At 41.7% G+C, this 16,694-nt stretch overlaps 1 protein-coding gene across 1 annotated transcript; it reads left to right on the top strand.

Moving 5' to 3' along the window:
- Positions 1-14,205: 14,205 nt before the first annotated feature.
- LOC131224033 (thioredoxin H2-like) lies at positions 14,206-14,981 on the top strand. Its single transcript, XM_058219613.1, has 3 exons — positions 14,206-14,402; positions 14,489-14,611; positions 14,708-14,981. The coding sequence occupies exons 1-3, from the start codon at positions 14,274-14,276 to the stop codon at positions 14,843-14,845; spliced, it is 390 nt and encodes a 129-aa protein (XP_058075596.1). The 5' UTR covers positions 14,206-14,273; the 3' UTR covers positions 14,846-14,981.
- Positions 14,982-16,694: the final 1,713 nt, after the last annotated feature.

The following is a 16,694-nucleotide window of genomic DNA, read 5'->3' as shown; positions in this document are numbered from 1 at the left end:
GGTTTGAAGCGAATTGATCGCGAAATGCATGTAAATGACCATGAAGTGAAGCGAATTGACTGCGAAATGCCTCGAAACGACCGTGAATCAACACGGAATTGTTTGGGACGACCGTGAAGTGCATGGGAATGATCATGGTTTGAAGCGATTTGACCGCGAAATGCATGCAACTGACCGTGCAGTGAAGGGAATTGACCGTGAAATGCCTCGAAACGACCGTGAATCAACACGGAATTGTTTGGGATGACAGGGAAATGCATGGGAATGATCATGGTTTGAAGCGAATTGACCGCGAAATGCATGCAACTGACCGTGGAGTGAAGGGAATTGACCGCGAAATGCCTCGAAACGACCGTGAATCAACACGGAATTGTTTGGAATGACCGCGAAATGCATGGGAATGATCATGGTTTGAAGCGAATTGACCGCGAAATGCATGTAAATGACCGTGGAGTGAAGCGAATTGACCGCGAAATGCCTCGAAACGACCGTGAATCAACACGGAATTGTTTGGGACGACCGTGAAGTGCATGGGAATGATCATGGTTTGAAGCGAATTGACCGCGAAATGCATGCAACTGACCGTGAAGTGAGGCGAATTGACCGCGAAATGCCTCGAAACGACCGTGAATCAACACGGAATTGTTTGGGATGACAGTGAAATGCATGGGAATGATCATGGTTTGAAGCGAATTGACCGCGAAATGCATGCAACTGACCGTGGAGTGAAGGGAATTGACCGCGAAATGCCTCGAAACGACCGTGAATCAACACGGAATTGTTTGGGATGACAGGGAAATGCATGGGAATGATCATGGTTTGAAGTGAATTGACCGTGAAATGCATGCAAATGACCGTGGAGTGAAGGGAATTGACCGCGAAATGCCTCGAAACGACCGTGAATCAACACGGAATTGTTTGGAATGACCGTGAAATGCATGGAAATGATCATAGTTTGAAGCGAATTGACCGCGAAATGCATGCAACTGACCGTGGAGTGAAGGGAATTGACCGCGAAATGCCTCGAAACGACCGTGAATCAACACGGAATTGTTTGGAATGACCGTGAAATGCATGAAAATGATCATGGTTTGAAGCAAATTGACCGCGAAATGCATGCAACTGACCGTGGATTGAAGGGTATTGACCGCGAAATGCCTCGAAACGACTGTGAATCAACACGGAATTGTTTGGGATGACCGCGAAATGCATGAAAATGATCATGGTTTGAAGCAAATTGACCGCGAAATGCATGCAAATGACCGTGAAGTGAAGCGTATTGACCGCGAAATGCCTCGAAACGACCGTGAATCAACACGGAATTGTTTGGGATGACTGTGAAATGCATGGGAATGATCATGGTTTGAAGCGAATGTACCGCGAAATGCATGCAACTGATCGTGGAGTGAAGGGAATTGACCGCGAAATGCCTCGAAACAACCGTGAATCAACACGGAATTGTTTGGAATGACCGCGAAATGCATGGGAATGATCATGGTTTGAAGCGAATTGACTGCGAAATGCATGTAAATGACCGTGGAGTGAAGCAAATTGACCACGAAATGCCTCGAAACGACCGTGAATCAACACGGAATTGTTTGGGATGACAGGGAAATGCATGGGAATGATCATGGTTTAAAGCGAATTGACCGCAAAATGCATGCAACTGACCGTAGAGTGAAGGGAATTGACCGCGAAATGCCTCGAAACGACCGTGAATCAACACGGAATTGTTTGGAATGACCGCGAAATGCATGGAAATGATCATGGTTTGAAGCGAATTGACTGCGAAATGCATGCAAATGACCGTGGAGTGAAGGGAATTGACCTCGAAATGCCTCGAAACGACCGTGAATCAACATGGAATTGTTTGGAATGACCGTGAAATGTATGGAAATGATCATGGTTTGAAGCGAATTGACCGCGAAATGCATGCAACTGACCGTGGAGTGAAGGGAATTAATCGCGAAATGCCTCGAAACGACTGTGAATCAACACGGAATTGTTTCGGACGACCGTGAAGTGCATGGGAATGATCATGGTTTGAAGCGAATTGACCGCGAAATGCAAGCAAATGACCGTGAAGTGAAGGGAATTGACAGCGAAATGCCTCGAAACGACCGTGAATCAACACGGAATTGTTTGAGATGACCGCGAAATGCATGGGAATGATCATGGTTTAAAGCGAATTGACTGCGAAATGCATGCAAATGACCGTGAAGTGAAGGGTATTGACCGCGAAATGCCTCGAAAATACCGTGAATCAACTCGGAATTGTTTGGGATGACCGCAAAATGCATGGGAATGATCATGGTTTGAAGCGAATTGACCGCAAAATGCATGCAAATGACCGTGGAGTGAAGGGAATTGACCGCGAAATGCCTCGAAACGACCGTGAATCAACACGGAATTGTTTAGAATGACCGTGAAATGCATGGAAATGATCATGGTTAGAAGCGAATTGACCGCGAAATGCATGCAAATGACCGTGGAGTGAAGGGAATTGACTGCGAAATGCCTCGAAACGACCGTGAATCAACACGGAATTGTTTGGAATGACCGTGAAATGCATGGAAATGATCATGGTTTGAAGCGAATTGACCGCGAAATGCATGCAACTGACCGTGGAGTGAAGGGAATTGACCGCGAAATGCCTCGAAACGACCGTGAATAAACACGGAATTGTTTGGAATGACCGTGAAATGCATGGAAATGATCATGGTTTGAAGTGAATTGACCGCGAAATGCATGCAACTGAACGTGGAGTGAAGGGAATTGACCGCGAAATGCCTCGAAACGACCATGAATCAACACGGAATTGTTTGGAATGACCGCGAAATGCATGAGAATGATCATGGTTTGAAGCGAATTGACTACGAAATGCATGTAAATGACCTTGGAGTGAAGCGAATAGACTACGAAATGCCTCAAAACGACCGTGAATCAACACGGAATTGTTTGGGATGACCGCGAAATGCATGGGAATGATCATGGTTTGAAACGATTTGACCGCGAAATGCATGCAAATGACCGTGGAGTGAAGGGAATTGACCGCGAAATGCCTCGAAACGACCGTGAATCAACACGGAATTGTTTGGGACGACCGTGAAGTGCATGGGAATGATCATGGTTTGAAGCGAATTGACCGCGAAATGCATGCAAAAGACCGTGAAGTGAAGGCAATTGACAGCGAAATGCCTCGAAACGACCGTGAATCAACACGGAATTGTTTGGGATGACCGCGAAATGCATGGGAATGATCATGGTTTGAAGCGAATTGACCGCGAAATGCATGCAAATGACCGTGAAGTGAAGGGTATTGACCGTGAAATGCCTCGAAACGACCGTGAATCAACACGGAATTATTTGGGATGACCGCGAAATGCATGGGAATGATAATGGTTTGAAGCGAATTGACCGCAAAATGCATGCAAATGACCGTGGAGTGAAGGGAATTGACCGCAAAATGCCTCGAAACGACCGTGAATCAACACGGAATTGTTTGGAATGACCGCGAAATGCATGGAAATAATCATGGTTAGAAGCGAATTGACCGCGAAATGCATGCAAAGGACCGTGAAGTGAAGGGAATTGACCGCGAAATGCCTCGAAACGACCGTGAATCAACACGGAATTGTTTGGAATGACCGTGAAATGCATGGAAATGATCATGGTTTGAAGCGAATTGACCGCGAAATGCATGCAACTGACCGTGGAGTGAAGGGAATTGACCGCGAAATGCCTCGAAACGACCGTGAATCAACACGGAATTGTTTGGAATGACCGTGAAATGTATGGTAATGATCATGGTTTGAAGCGAATTGACCGCGAAATGCATGCAAATGACCGTGAAGTGAAGGGTATTGACCGTGAAATGCCTCGAAACGACCGTGAATCAACACGAAATTGTTTGGGATGACCGCGAAATGCATGGGAATGATCATGGTTTGAAGCGAATTGACCGCGAAATGCATGCAAATGACCATGAAGTGAAGGGAATTGACCGCGAAATGCCTCGAAACGACCGTGAATCAACACGGAATTGTTTGGAATGACGCGAAATGCGTGGAAATGATCATGGTTTGAAGCGAATTGACTGCGAAATGCATGCAAATGACCGTGGAGTGAAGGGAATTGACCACAAAATGCCTCGAAACGACCGTGAATAAACACGGAATTGTTTGGAATGACCGTGAAATGCATGGAAATGATCATGGTTTGAAGCGAATTGACCGCGAAATGCATGCAATGGAGTGAAGGGAATTAGCGAAATGCCTTGAAACGAGTGAATCAACACGGAATTGTTTGGGACGACCGTGAAGTGCATGGGAATGATCATGGTTTAAAGCGAATTGACGAAATGCATGCAAATGACCGTGAAGTGAAGGGAATTGACAAAGAAATGCAACGACCGTGAATCAACACAATTGTTTGGGATGACCGAAATGCATGGGAATGATCATGGTTTGAAGCGAATTAAATGCATGCAAATGACCGTGAAGTGAAGGGTATTGAAAATCCGCGAAATGCGTGAATCATCACGGAATTGTTTGGGATGACCGCGAAATGCATGGGAATGATCATGGTTTGAAGCGAATTGATGAAAATGCATGCAAATGACCGTGGAGTGAAGGGAATTGAAAGTGAATAAACGAGAGTGAATCAACACGGAATTGTTTGGAATGACTGTGAAATGCATGGAAATGATCATGGTTTAAAGCGAATTGACCGTGAAATGCATGCAACTGACCGTGGAGTGAATGGAATTGACCGCGAAATGCCTCGAAACGACCGTGAATAAACACGAAATTGTTTGGAATGACCGTGAAATGCATGGAAATGATCATGGTTTGAAGCGAATTGACCGCGAAATGCATGCAAATGACCGTGAAGTGAAGGGTATTGACCGCGAAATGCCTCGAAACGACCGTGAATTAACACGGAATTGTTTGGGATGACCGCGAAATGCATGGAAATGATCATGGTTTGAAGCGAATTGACCGCGAAATGCATGCAAATGACCGTGAAGTGAAGGGTATTGACCGTGAAATGCCTCGAAACGACCATGAATCAACACGGAATTGTTTGGGATGACTGTGAAATGCATGGGAATGATCATGGTTTGAAGCGATTTGACCGCGAAATGCATCCAAATGACCGTTTAGTGAAGGGAATTGACCGCGAAATGCCTCGAAACAACCGTGAATCAACACGGAATTGTTTGGAATGACCGTGAAATGCATGGAAATGATCATGGTTTGAAGCGAATTGACCGCGAAATGCATGCAAATGACCGTGAAGTGAAGGGTATTGACCATGAAATGCCTCGAAACGACCGTGAATCAACACGGAATTGTTTGGGATGACCGCAAAATATATGGAAATGATCATGGTTTGAAGCGAATTGACCGCGAAATGCATGCAAATGACCGTGAAGTGAAGGGTATTGGCTGCTCGAAATGACCGTGAATCAGCATGGAATTGTTTGGGATGACCGCGAAATGCATGGGAATGATCATGGTTTAAAGCGATTTGATCGCGAAATGCATGCAAATGACCATGCAACTTAAGAGACTAGAAGAAGCACACTATGAACACAACTTGGAAAACATGGAGTGTGTACCGACATGGGTGTGTACTAACAAGCTAACCTAAAAAAGTAAAACAAAAAAAAAATAAAAAATAAAAAAAAAAACACATTAGAAAAAAATAGAAAAATTACACTTCGATATATCGAATAGAACGCGATATATCGAAACTCTTCGATATAATCGAAACCTAATCGATTAATGGTAGAGTAAGTTGTCGATTATATCGAAATCTAGTCGAGATAATATTAGTAAGTCATCCTTACAACCGACCGATATATCGACTATTATTCGATTGATCGAAAATAGTCACACACTGTCCAGCGACAAAATACTTTTTAAATTGTATTATCGATATAATCGAGTAGATGTCGATATATCGAGGTATCGATATATCGACTAGATTTCGATATATCGAAAATTGTCAGAAAATGTCCAGCGTCGAACTGCTTTTTTAGTGCAATTTTTCTATTTTTTTTCTAATGTGTTTTTTTTATTTTTTTTTTATATATTTTTTATTTTACTTTTTTAAGTTAGCTTGTTAGTACACAACCATGTCGGTACACACTCCATGTTTTCCATGTTGTGTTCATAGTGTGCTTCTTCTAATCTCTTAAGTTGTATGGTCATTTGCATGCATTTTGCGGTCAAATTGCTTCAAACCATGATCATTCCCATGCATTTCACAGTCATCCCAAACAATTTCGTGTTGATTCACGGTCGTTTCGAGGCATTTCGCGGTCAATTCCCTTCACTCCACGGTCAGTTGCATGCATTTCACGGTCAATTCGCTTCAAACCATGATCATTCCCATGCATTTCCCTGTCATCCCAAACAATTCCGTGTTGATTCACGGTCGTTTCGAGCTTTCAATTCGCTTCACTCCACGGCCAATTGCATGCATCTTCGTCAATTTGCTTCAAACCATGATCATTCCCATGCATTTCACTATCATCCCAAACAATTCGTGTTGATTCACAATTGCTTTCGACGGTCCATTCGCTTCACTTCATGGTCATTTACATGCATTTCGTGGTCAATTCGGTTCAAACCATGATCATTCTCATGCATTTCGCGGTCATTCCAAACAATTCCGTGTTGATTCACGGTCGTTTCGAGGCATTTTACGGTCAATACCCTTCACTTCATGGTCATTTGCATGCATTTCGCGGTCAAATCGCTTCAAACCATGATCATTCCCATGCATTTCGTGGTCATTCCAAACAATTCCGTGTTGATTCACGGTCGTTTCGAGGCATTTCGCGGTCAATTCCCTTCACTTCACTGGCCATTCGCATGCATTTCGCACAAATCGCTTCAAACCATGATCATTCCTATGCATTTCGCGTCATCCCAAACAATTCCGTGTTGATTCACTACGTTTCGAGGCATTTCGCGTCAATTCCCTTCACTTCACTGGCCATTTGCATGCATTTCGCAAACCGCTTCAAACCATGATCATTCCCATGCACTTCACTGCCGTCCCAAACAATTCCGTGTTGATTCACTATTGTTTCGAGGCATTTCGCGTCAATTCCCTTCACTCCACTGGCCATTTGCATGCATTTCGCACAAATCGCTTCAAACCATGATCATTCCCATGCATTTCGCATTATCCCAAACAATTCCGTGTTGATTCACTGCCGTTTCGAGGCATTTCGCTGGCCAATTCGCTTCACTTCACGGCCATTTACATGCATTTCGCCAATTCGCTTCAAACCATGATCATTCCCATGCATTTCGCATCATTCCAAACAATTCCGTGTTGATTCACTATCGTTTCGAGGCATTTCGCGTCAATTCCCTTCATCCCACTTGGCATGCATTTCATGGGCAATTCGCTTCAAACCATGATCATTCCCATGCATTTCCCTGTCATTCCAAATAATTCCGTGTTGATTCACTATTGCTTTGAGGCATTTCACTGGCCAATTCCCTTCATCGCACGGCCAACAGATGTATTTCGCACAAATCGCTTCAAACCATGATCATTCCCATGCACTTTACTCGTCCCAAACAATTCCGTGTTGATTCACTATCGTTTCGAGGCATTTCGCACAATTCGCTTCACTTCACGGCCATTTGCATGCATTTCGCGATCAATTCGCTTCAAACCATAATCATTCCCATGCATTTCCCGTCCCAAACAATTCCGTGTTGATTCACTATCATTTCGGTTTTCGGTTAATTCCCTTCACTTCACGATCATTTGCATGCATTTAACGCCCAAATCACTTCAAAACATGATCATTCCCATGCAAATCACGGTTGTCGCAAACAATTCCGTGTTGATTCACTCATTTCGAGGCATTTCAATTCCCTTCACTTCACTAACAGATGCATTTCGCAATATCGCTTCAAACCATGATCATTCCCATGCATTTCACGCCGTCCCAAACAATTTCGTGTTGATTCACTTTTGAGGCTTTTCGCGGTCAATTCTCTTCACTTCACGGTCATTTGCATGCATTTCGCACTCAAATCGCATCAATTCATGATCAGCGGTCAGTTGCATGCAACTGACCGTGAAGTGAAGGGAATTGACCGCGAAATGCCTCGAAACGACCGTGAATCAACACGGAATTGTTTGGGATGACCGTGAAGTGCATGGGAATGATCATGGTTTGAAGCGATTTGAGCGCGAAATGCATGCAAATGATCGTGAAGTGAAGGGAATTGACCACGAAATGCCTCGAAACGACCGTGAATCAACACGAAATAGTTTGGGATGACTGTGAAATGCATGGAATTGTCCGTGAAGTAGAGGGAATTGACGGTGAAATGCATGAAAATGACCACAAACTGATTGAAATTGACCGCAAAGTGAATGAAATGGATTTTCGACCATCGACCTGATGGAATCTTAGAAAATAACTAGGTTAGTTGGCTAAAGTATCTTCTCCTTCCCCAAAATCATATAGGGTACATCAAGTAACTAATTTTGGTTTATAAGATATTCTTGTTGAACGAATAGAGAAATAAATGAAAAAAAGAGAGAATTTTTTTTTATATGCTTATATATACATATTTATATAAATATGTATTAGAGAAAATTGTAGGTAGAATAAAGTTCTCCATGTAAAAAATAAAAACTAAAAAAATAAAAAAATTTGCATAGATTTTTACAGACTACAGTTATGGCTACAGCTATAATCTGTAGCTATATCTTCGATACATATCAAATACACTTCGATTAATCGAAAATTGCAGGATTTTTTATGCAAAGTTGCTGGACAGTTTTGGACCTTTTCCAATTAATCGAAAGACATTCGATATATCGAAGTATATATCAAAAGACCTTCGATGTATAGTAGAGGACATATTGAAAAAGCATTGGCTGCGGTTATCGCTATGGTTATAATTCGTAGCCAAAGATACTGGCTCTTTTTTTCCCTGTTGTAATCCCCACCGCCTTTGTGGGTCCTTTTATGAGGTATATGTTATATCCAAACCGTCCATCTATTTGGCGAACTCGTACTAATGCTTGGGAAGAAAAATAAGACAAATTTAGCTATCAAGTGGACCACACTGTAAAAGGCAGTGGAAGATTGAACGTCTACCATTGAAACCCTTTTAGGGGTCCCAGAAGTTTTGGACCATTACAAAATTTTTTTTCCTCTTCATCCAGGTCTTTGTGACATTATGAATATATTGGATGGAAAATAAATGTTACGGTGGGCCCTACAAAATTTTTAACGGTTAAAATCAATTTTCCTGTTGCTCTTTGTGGTGTGGTCCAGTTGATCTTTGGATAGGATTTTTTTTTTTTTTTGATAATGCTCCGAAATGATCTCGAACTATGGATGAACGTTGTGGATATAATAAATACGTAACCGTGGGGCCCATGTAACTCTGATACCTTTTGAACCGTTCGTACAACTGGGAGTTCGAGGAGTGTCAGTGCTTGTCTTCGAGCGCCACATATCCGCTTGAAGGAACAAGCAGGGGCATTTTCGACCTTTGGCAAGCCTTCCGTACAGCTCGGGCGTATTCTCGCAAAGGAAGATGAGGTGGGCTTCGTTTCCTAAATGGGCCATAAATGGGTCGTACAGTCGCAAATTTCTCAATTCGCTCCTATTTTGATTAGGCCTTCTCTGACTGCAAACTCTTTCATTACGTTCTAACAAGTGGGGTTCATAGTTTCTTAATCTACACCGTTGGTCTGTCGTGTCCCACCGTGGATGGGCAATGGTCCAAACGGTTTGCACATTAAAATATAATAGAACTCTTTTCACCTGAATGTAGACCATTGTTGTATTTTATTTTATTTTTGGACCGTATGTTTGCGGGGACACAAATCAAAAGGTTTGAGCAACCTATCAAGTAGATTTTATATGGGTGTCCCATCCGCCTTCATGCCCACTAAACCAACGGCCTGGATTTATGAACCATTGAGCCCACTTGTCAAAGCTAGGTACAACCCTATACTATGTAGTGCTCCGGATCGAGGATCCTATAACGCCTGTGGGGTATTGATTCCATGAATTCCACTCCACCAGATGTATTTGGACAGTCTAATCAAACAATACGTACCGTCCATCAAATCCAACATGCATTTCTTGTGCTACCATGAAAAAAGCTAACCCAATCAGGTTACCATGAAAAAAGATCCCATCCATGGCTTAAAGAGAAAGAAAAAGGAGAAAAGAAGAAGCATCTTATGGATGGATTTTTTTTATTATTATTGGAGCCGCCTGATTTTAATATACTTTCCCATGAAATGAATGCTGGCCCCACTGCATGCTTAATTGCAGAGTTCTATAAACAACTTATCCTTGGTTTATCCAATCCTTTTATAGACATGGGAACTTAATAATAATAATAATAATGATAATGATAATTAATATTATTATTAGAGGTGGGCACCGGATGACTCGATCTGGCTAACTCGACTCATTCGACTCGTTCCGATTTGACTCGACTCGACCTGAACTGAATGGGTGAGTCGGTCCGAACCAAGTAGGCTTCGCCCAATCCAAATTCAAACCAAGTCGAGTTTGAGTTACCTAGTGACTCGACCTGAAACTCGATCCAATTACACTCGACTCTCTAACCCTACCTGCCGCACTCTACTCCGACCCGATCCCAAAATCTCTCCCTTCCTTCCTCATCCTCCTCATCTTCCAAGCCTGACATCTTTCTCTCCCTCCCTCATCTTCCTCATCTTCCAAGCCCGACAATCACCCACAACTATCACCCTCCTCCTCTCTCTCCTCTCCACTCTCTCAATCTCTCCCTCCTTCATCTCTCAATCCAAGTCGGTGCCAACTCGACTCGACTCGGTACTTCTGATCGAATCAGACTCAGTCCGGATCAGTCCAGGCCAGACCGGATGCAGATTGAGTCAAGCATGCTAGATTTGGTATCGAGTTGGATCGAGTGTGGTCAAACCTATTTCAAAACTGGATCCAGTCGAATCAGCCCTAACTCAGTCCGACTCGACTCGATGCCAACTCTAATTATTATTATTATTAAAAGTTTCAAATTTGACTCAAAAAAATGTACAATAAAAGTGTGGATAACTTATCTCTAATTCAATGCACGCTTTAGCACAATGTTGCGCGGCCATCTAAGTTTAAAAGATTATTTGGATGGAATGCAAATTGAAAGATGCAACTAGTTTGCCTTAACAAGACATTTGCACATGTCCAAGAATTAGTACATATTGCACTAAAGTGTTTGCATTTGTTTTCTTCTTCTTCTTCTTTATTTATTTATTTATTATTATTATTTTTTAATTTACAGGAAAGTATAACTATTTTCTTTACAGGGGTTTGTTTTTCTACTTTACCACAACATGGTGACCCCTGTTTGGGAAAGAGTGCGTCTTCTAGGCCTTGATTTTTTGAAATCGTGTTTTTGAAAATGGATGAGAATGTCTTTGAGTGAAATCTATGGGCCCATCATAATAAATGTTTACTATTCACATTGTCTATCCAATTTACCACATCATTTTAGAGCATGAGCCTAAAAATGAGGCGGATTATAAGCTCAAGTGGACCACACCACATGAAACATGGGAAATAATAACATCCACCGTTGGAAGGTGAAACCATCCATGGGTCCCATACTGATGTGTATCTGTGATCCAACTTGTTCATATGATCACACAGATGTGGTTGAAGGGAAAGACACTAATATCAGCTTGATCAAAAACTTCTGTACACCACAAAAAGTTTTCAATTTTAGGCGTTTAACTCCCCCTATTTCTTGTGGTGTGGTCCGCTTACGCTTTCGTTCTACTTCAATTTTAGGTCATGCTGTAAAATAAGTTGTTAAAATAGATGGACATGTGGATCAAATACACATAATGGTGGGCCCCATAAATTTTAGAAGTTTCATATTAGCATCAGTGGCAAGCCAAATCAAAAGTCAACATTATATGGGTGGCTAGTGGCTGGCTGTATTTCAAGTGGTAAATAATAATTATTTATTTATCTCTATTTATAATAATAAAAATGAAATCAAACACTCAAACACTCATATTTTAAATTTCAAATACTCTATTTGAGTGTAAAAGGTATATTTCCCTACTCTATAAGGTTAATTAAGTTTACCTCTTACTCTCTGTCATGTTTTTGCTATCCCTTGCATTTGTCTGATATATCTTCAATCTAAATAGGTCCCAAGATGCTCACACGTGTGCCAAGCACCTACCACGTGTCACTTGTGTCAATTTACACATGAGGTGTAAATTCCATGTAAGCTATCATCCACGTTAGGCTCCTAATAAAGAAGAGATGGTCTCACCAAAACTTGCACCCAAACACGCCCTTAAATCCGGATGCGGATATTATGGGACAGCCTCTCCTAGGCAGTTCCTCTTCTCGGAAGCTAGGTTGGCCCACCGTGATGTTTGTGAGAAATCCAATCCGTCCATCGTTTTTCGAGCTGATAGGAGATCAAAGACTGAGGAGGATCCAGAACTAAGTGGGCCACATGAGAGGAAACAGTGGGGATTGAACGACCACCATTGAGACAGTCGTAGGGCTATAGGAGTTTCGTGTCAGGCTATATTTTTTGTGTTTTCAGTTCATCCTATTGGGGATGACCTTATGAACGGTTTGGATAGCATGTAAACATCAACGTGGACCCTAGGAACATTTCAATAGTAGGAAAGAATCTCCTGTGGCCCACTTGAGTTCTGGATCCTCCTCATTTTTTTTTTTGTTTCCGTAACTCAAATAAGCTCAGAAAACGGATGGACGGGATGGATTTTACATAAACATCACGGTGGACCCCACCCACCTTCCGAGCGCCGGAACTTTATGCCACATCCTGTCGCAGGAAACCCCTCGCTTAAATCTCATGATGCATGTATTTTATCCACGCCGTCCATCCATTTTTCCAGTTCATTTTAGTGCATGATTATGAAAGGGAGGTAGATCCAACTCTCAGTGGACCACACCACAAGAAACAGTGATGATTGAGAGCCATCATTAAAAACTTTCTTGGGGCCACAGAAGTTGCGGATCAAGCTAATATTTATGTTTTCCCTTCATCCATGATTGTGTGACGTTATCAACGGTCTGGATGGAAAATAAAGATTACAGTGGACCTAGGAAGTTTTTAATGGTCGCCATTCAATCACTAGTGTTTTCCTGAGTCAATTTAGATTTTGATCTGCCTCATTTTTCTTCCATACCTTAAAATAGAGTCCGGATCCTCTGTTATCTGGTCAACAGAGGTTTCCTGATACCCTAATCCTCATTGGTCCACGTCACCACTCACTACAAAAAAAAAAAAAAGAAGCTTCGGACGCCAAACCATTGGGCCTGTTTGGGAGTGTGGATTTGGGACCCCCTGGATTCGCAACCCAGGATTGGAAACCCCCTGGATTGGCAATCCTCTCGATGTGTTTGGTACCCTTGAGTGTGAATCAACTTTAATTCAAAAATATCTATACATGGTATATTAACGGGGGTTTGAATTTAATTACTAAATCAACTTTAATATCCCTAATTAGTGAGATATATAATTTTTGACACTATGGTTGTGATAAGCCCGCTAAAATATATGTTTTGCTTAAAAGTGATGAAATTCCAAGTCTCAGATGGACCGCAAGCACAAGATCATGTCTGAGTGACTAACCAACGATTTTTAATCGTTGATTGATATGAACAATGTTTGGACAGTGCTGGATAATATTTGGATGGTGCTGATCTACATGAACAATGTTTGGACGGTGCTGATCATCGTTAGTGGGCCATGTGCCCAGTAGAATGATAGTGTTGCAACTATTCAAATGATTTTAGGTGTAATCCAAGCTCTCACCTATTACAAACCCCCTCAGAGAGGGGATTGGAAACCCCCTGGATTTGCAATCCCCTGTTGCTTTATGCTGCCAAAACAACTATGGGGATTTGAAACCCCCTCTAATCCTCTCCAATCCCCTCCAATCCAAGGTGCCAAACGACCCCAGGGTAACAGGAAATCCCTGTTGACCAGATAACAGAGGATCCCGACTCCTTAAAATAATGATCCAAAATGGATGGACAGCGTGGATTAAAAAATGACAGCATGGTGTGCCCACAGAGCACCGTCCAGTAGCCATTTCGCTGTGGCAGTGTAAGCAAGGCATCCTCTCTCCCTCTCTCTAATCTCTATATATATATAAAACCAAGAAACTCGCCTCTCTACTCCCGACGATCGTTCTAAACCCTTGGAGAGCTGAAATTGAAGAAAATGGGAGCCCTTTTCTCTTCATCCAACAGCAATGATGGCTCTTCATCAGAGCCGTCCCGTGTTCTCGCTTTCCACTCAGCTGCCACATGGAAGTCCCACCTCGAATCTTCAAAGGATTCCAACCAACTAGTACTCTCTCTCTCTCTCTCTCTCTCTCTCTCTCTCTCTCTCTCTCTCTCTCTTTAATTCCTTCTCACAGTTTATCTTATGCTTAGATGGTGATTGATTTCACGGCCAAGTGGTGTGGGCCATGCCGGTTTATGGAGCCGATCATGAACGAAATGGCCAACAGTTTCACCGACGTCGTCTTCGTCAAGATCGACGTTGATGAGCTCAAGGTACGGCTTACGAATCCCCTCTTCTTTCTTGTTGTTTGGATTACAGTACCTAATTCATGTATGAATGATGGATGGATGGATGGATTGTGAATGTAGGAGGTTGCACAGGTTTGGCAAGTGGAGGCGATGCCGACATTCGTTCTTGTGAAGAAAGGGCAGGAAGTGGATAGGCTTGTAGGCGCCAATAAGGACGAGCTCAAGAAGAAGATTGAGAAATATAGTGGTAGTGATTGATTGCCTTTTTTTTTTCTTTTTTTTAAAAAGGAATTAGGGTTTCTTTTCTTCTTCCTCTGTTTTCTGTAATGCTATGTTGCTACTATATCTATCATAGATTATTGCTATTAGATTGTGAGAAATACTTTGATACTCACATGGTAGAGTGTGATGGATGATACGCGGGGGCGGTTGGAAATTACTTGGACATCGCATAGGTGGAATACAAGTAATTCAAATTAAACTGTCCAAATTTGGACTTATCATGACCCAAAAATCACGCTTTTAAAATAATAATAATAATAATAATAATAATATAAAATAAAATAAAAAATCTAACCCAAAAATTCAATCACTTTGTTTCAGCAAACAAGTGTCCATGAATTAGAGGTTAAGGATTGTTCAAGTTAGCTGATCGTGGGACTTTTGAGTTTCACAATTTAGTTGGTTCAATTTGAATTAAGGGTTGTTTGGAAGCGTATATTTGATATGTATAGACAATTATCATGAAATTCATGTGAATTGAAATTACTAGTTGTGTTTGATAGCCTGAACTTGGAATCCATTAAAATCCATGTGAATGTGTTTCCTAGTTTGTATTTTGAATGCATTAGTGGATAGAATGAGTGAGGGAGTATTGCAACTCGTGAATCGATGGTAATTTCTAATCCATGTGAAATGGAATCCAATGATTTTGTTGTGATTTCAAAAAAGAAGCCTTTGGTGTATTTGATTGAATTGGATTTCAATTGACATCAAATACACTCAACCAAAATGCACAAATTACCACCGATTACACACTCCCCTTAAATGCAGGCCATATGACAATCTCAGAGTACATGTCAACTGTCGTATGTGGCCCGATTATCAAATAACCCCCTATAGATAACCTTGCTGATGATTTGATTTTGCTTAATCTTTGACATTTTAGGTTGCTCTTTTCTCTTGAGAGGTTCAAATATGGTATTTTCATTTTCTTTAGGTTACTGGCATATTCATCTGTTTGGCTCTCTTAAAAGAAAGTGTAGAAACCACTTTCTGTATCCTTACTTGGATTGACATCTCCAACATAGGCAATTTCAATTTCCAAGCACTTGTGTGAAAAAGGAATGGAGGAATCGGTTGATTATCTTTTTCTTAAAATGTAAAGTGTCATCCAAATATGGTGGGAGTCTTTTTCCGAACAAAGCATCGGTTCCTCTGCAAGTAGAAAGCTACTCTGACAAATGCTCTTTTGTGCCATTCCATGATGCATTTGGAAAAGTGATAAATGCTCTTTTGTGCCATTCCATGATGCATTTGGAAAAGAAAAGGGAGAGGGCTTTTAGAGATACCATCTTCATCTCCTGCATTTTCAGGAGAAAAAGGAAGGCCATATGGGGAAAGAATCATATTCCCGCTTATGCATATGATTTTACTGTTAATGATTCATGATGGCTCCAAGGGATGGCCTGGGTGAAGGACCAAGCCTAAGTCCCGTGGGCCGCAGATTGTAAAACTTCGGCCAGTCTATCAATCAAAAGCCAAACCCCAAATTGCTAGGTGAAAGGCTAAATGACAATGACAAACACCGACAGCCGCAAACAAATCAGATGAGCTCCTCTTTTTTTGTGGCCAAAGCCATGGTTTCTGAGCATGGTTACTTTATTCCATTCTTTCCAAATCCTTGTTCAATTCTCAAGCTTTTCGCAATTCCCAATTCTAATGTTATGTAATCAATTGTATATTAAAAACTCTGCTCTAAAATCATTTAAACTCTTTTGGAATGTTGAGATCATATTAAACAGTCAAGAAGGAAGTTGCCTCTGTTGAGTTCGAGTTAGCGAGTTTTGGAACCATGATCACTGTAATAATATATTATTTTGAAACT

This window comes from Magnolia sinica, chromosome 13 (genome assembly GCF_029962835.1).
Source record: "Magnolia sinica isolate HGM2019 chromosome 13, MsV1, whole genome shotgun sequence".
Taxonomy (NCBI): domain Eukaryota; kingdom Viridiplantae; phylum Streptophyta; class Magnoliopsida; order Magnoliales; family Magnoliaceae; genus Magnolia; species Magnolia sinica.
This window is presented reverse-complemented; position numbering and strand designations above follow the sequence as displayed.

What these genes read in the sequence shown, in the direction of transcription:
- LOC131224033 (XM_058219613.1), top strand. Translation starts at nt 14,274, where the DNA reads ATGGGAGCCCTTTTCTCTTCATCCAACAGCAATGATGGCTCTTCATCA. An exon ending in CAAAGGATTCCAACCAACTA is followed by an intron (nt 14,403 to 14,488) that starts GTACTCTCTCTC and finishes TCTTATGCTTAG; the next exon opens with ATGGTGATTGATTTCACGGC. An exon ending in TCGACGTTGATGAGCTCAAG is followed by an intron (nt 14,612 to 14,707) that starts GTACGGCTTACG and finishes TTGTGAATGTAG; the next exon opens with GAGGTTGCACAGGTTTGGCA.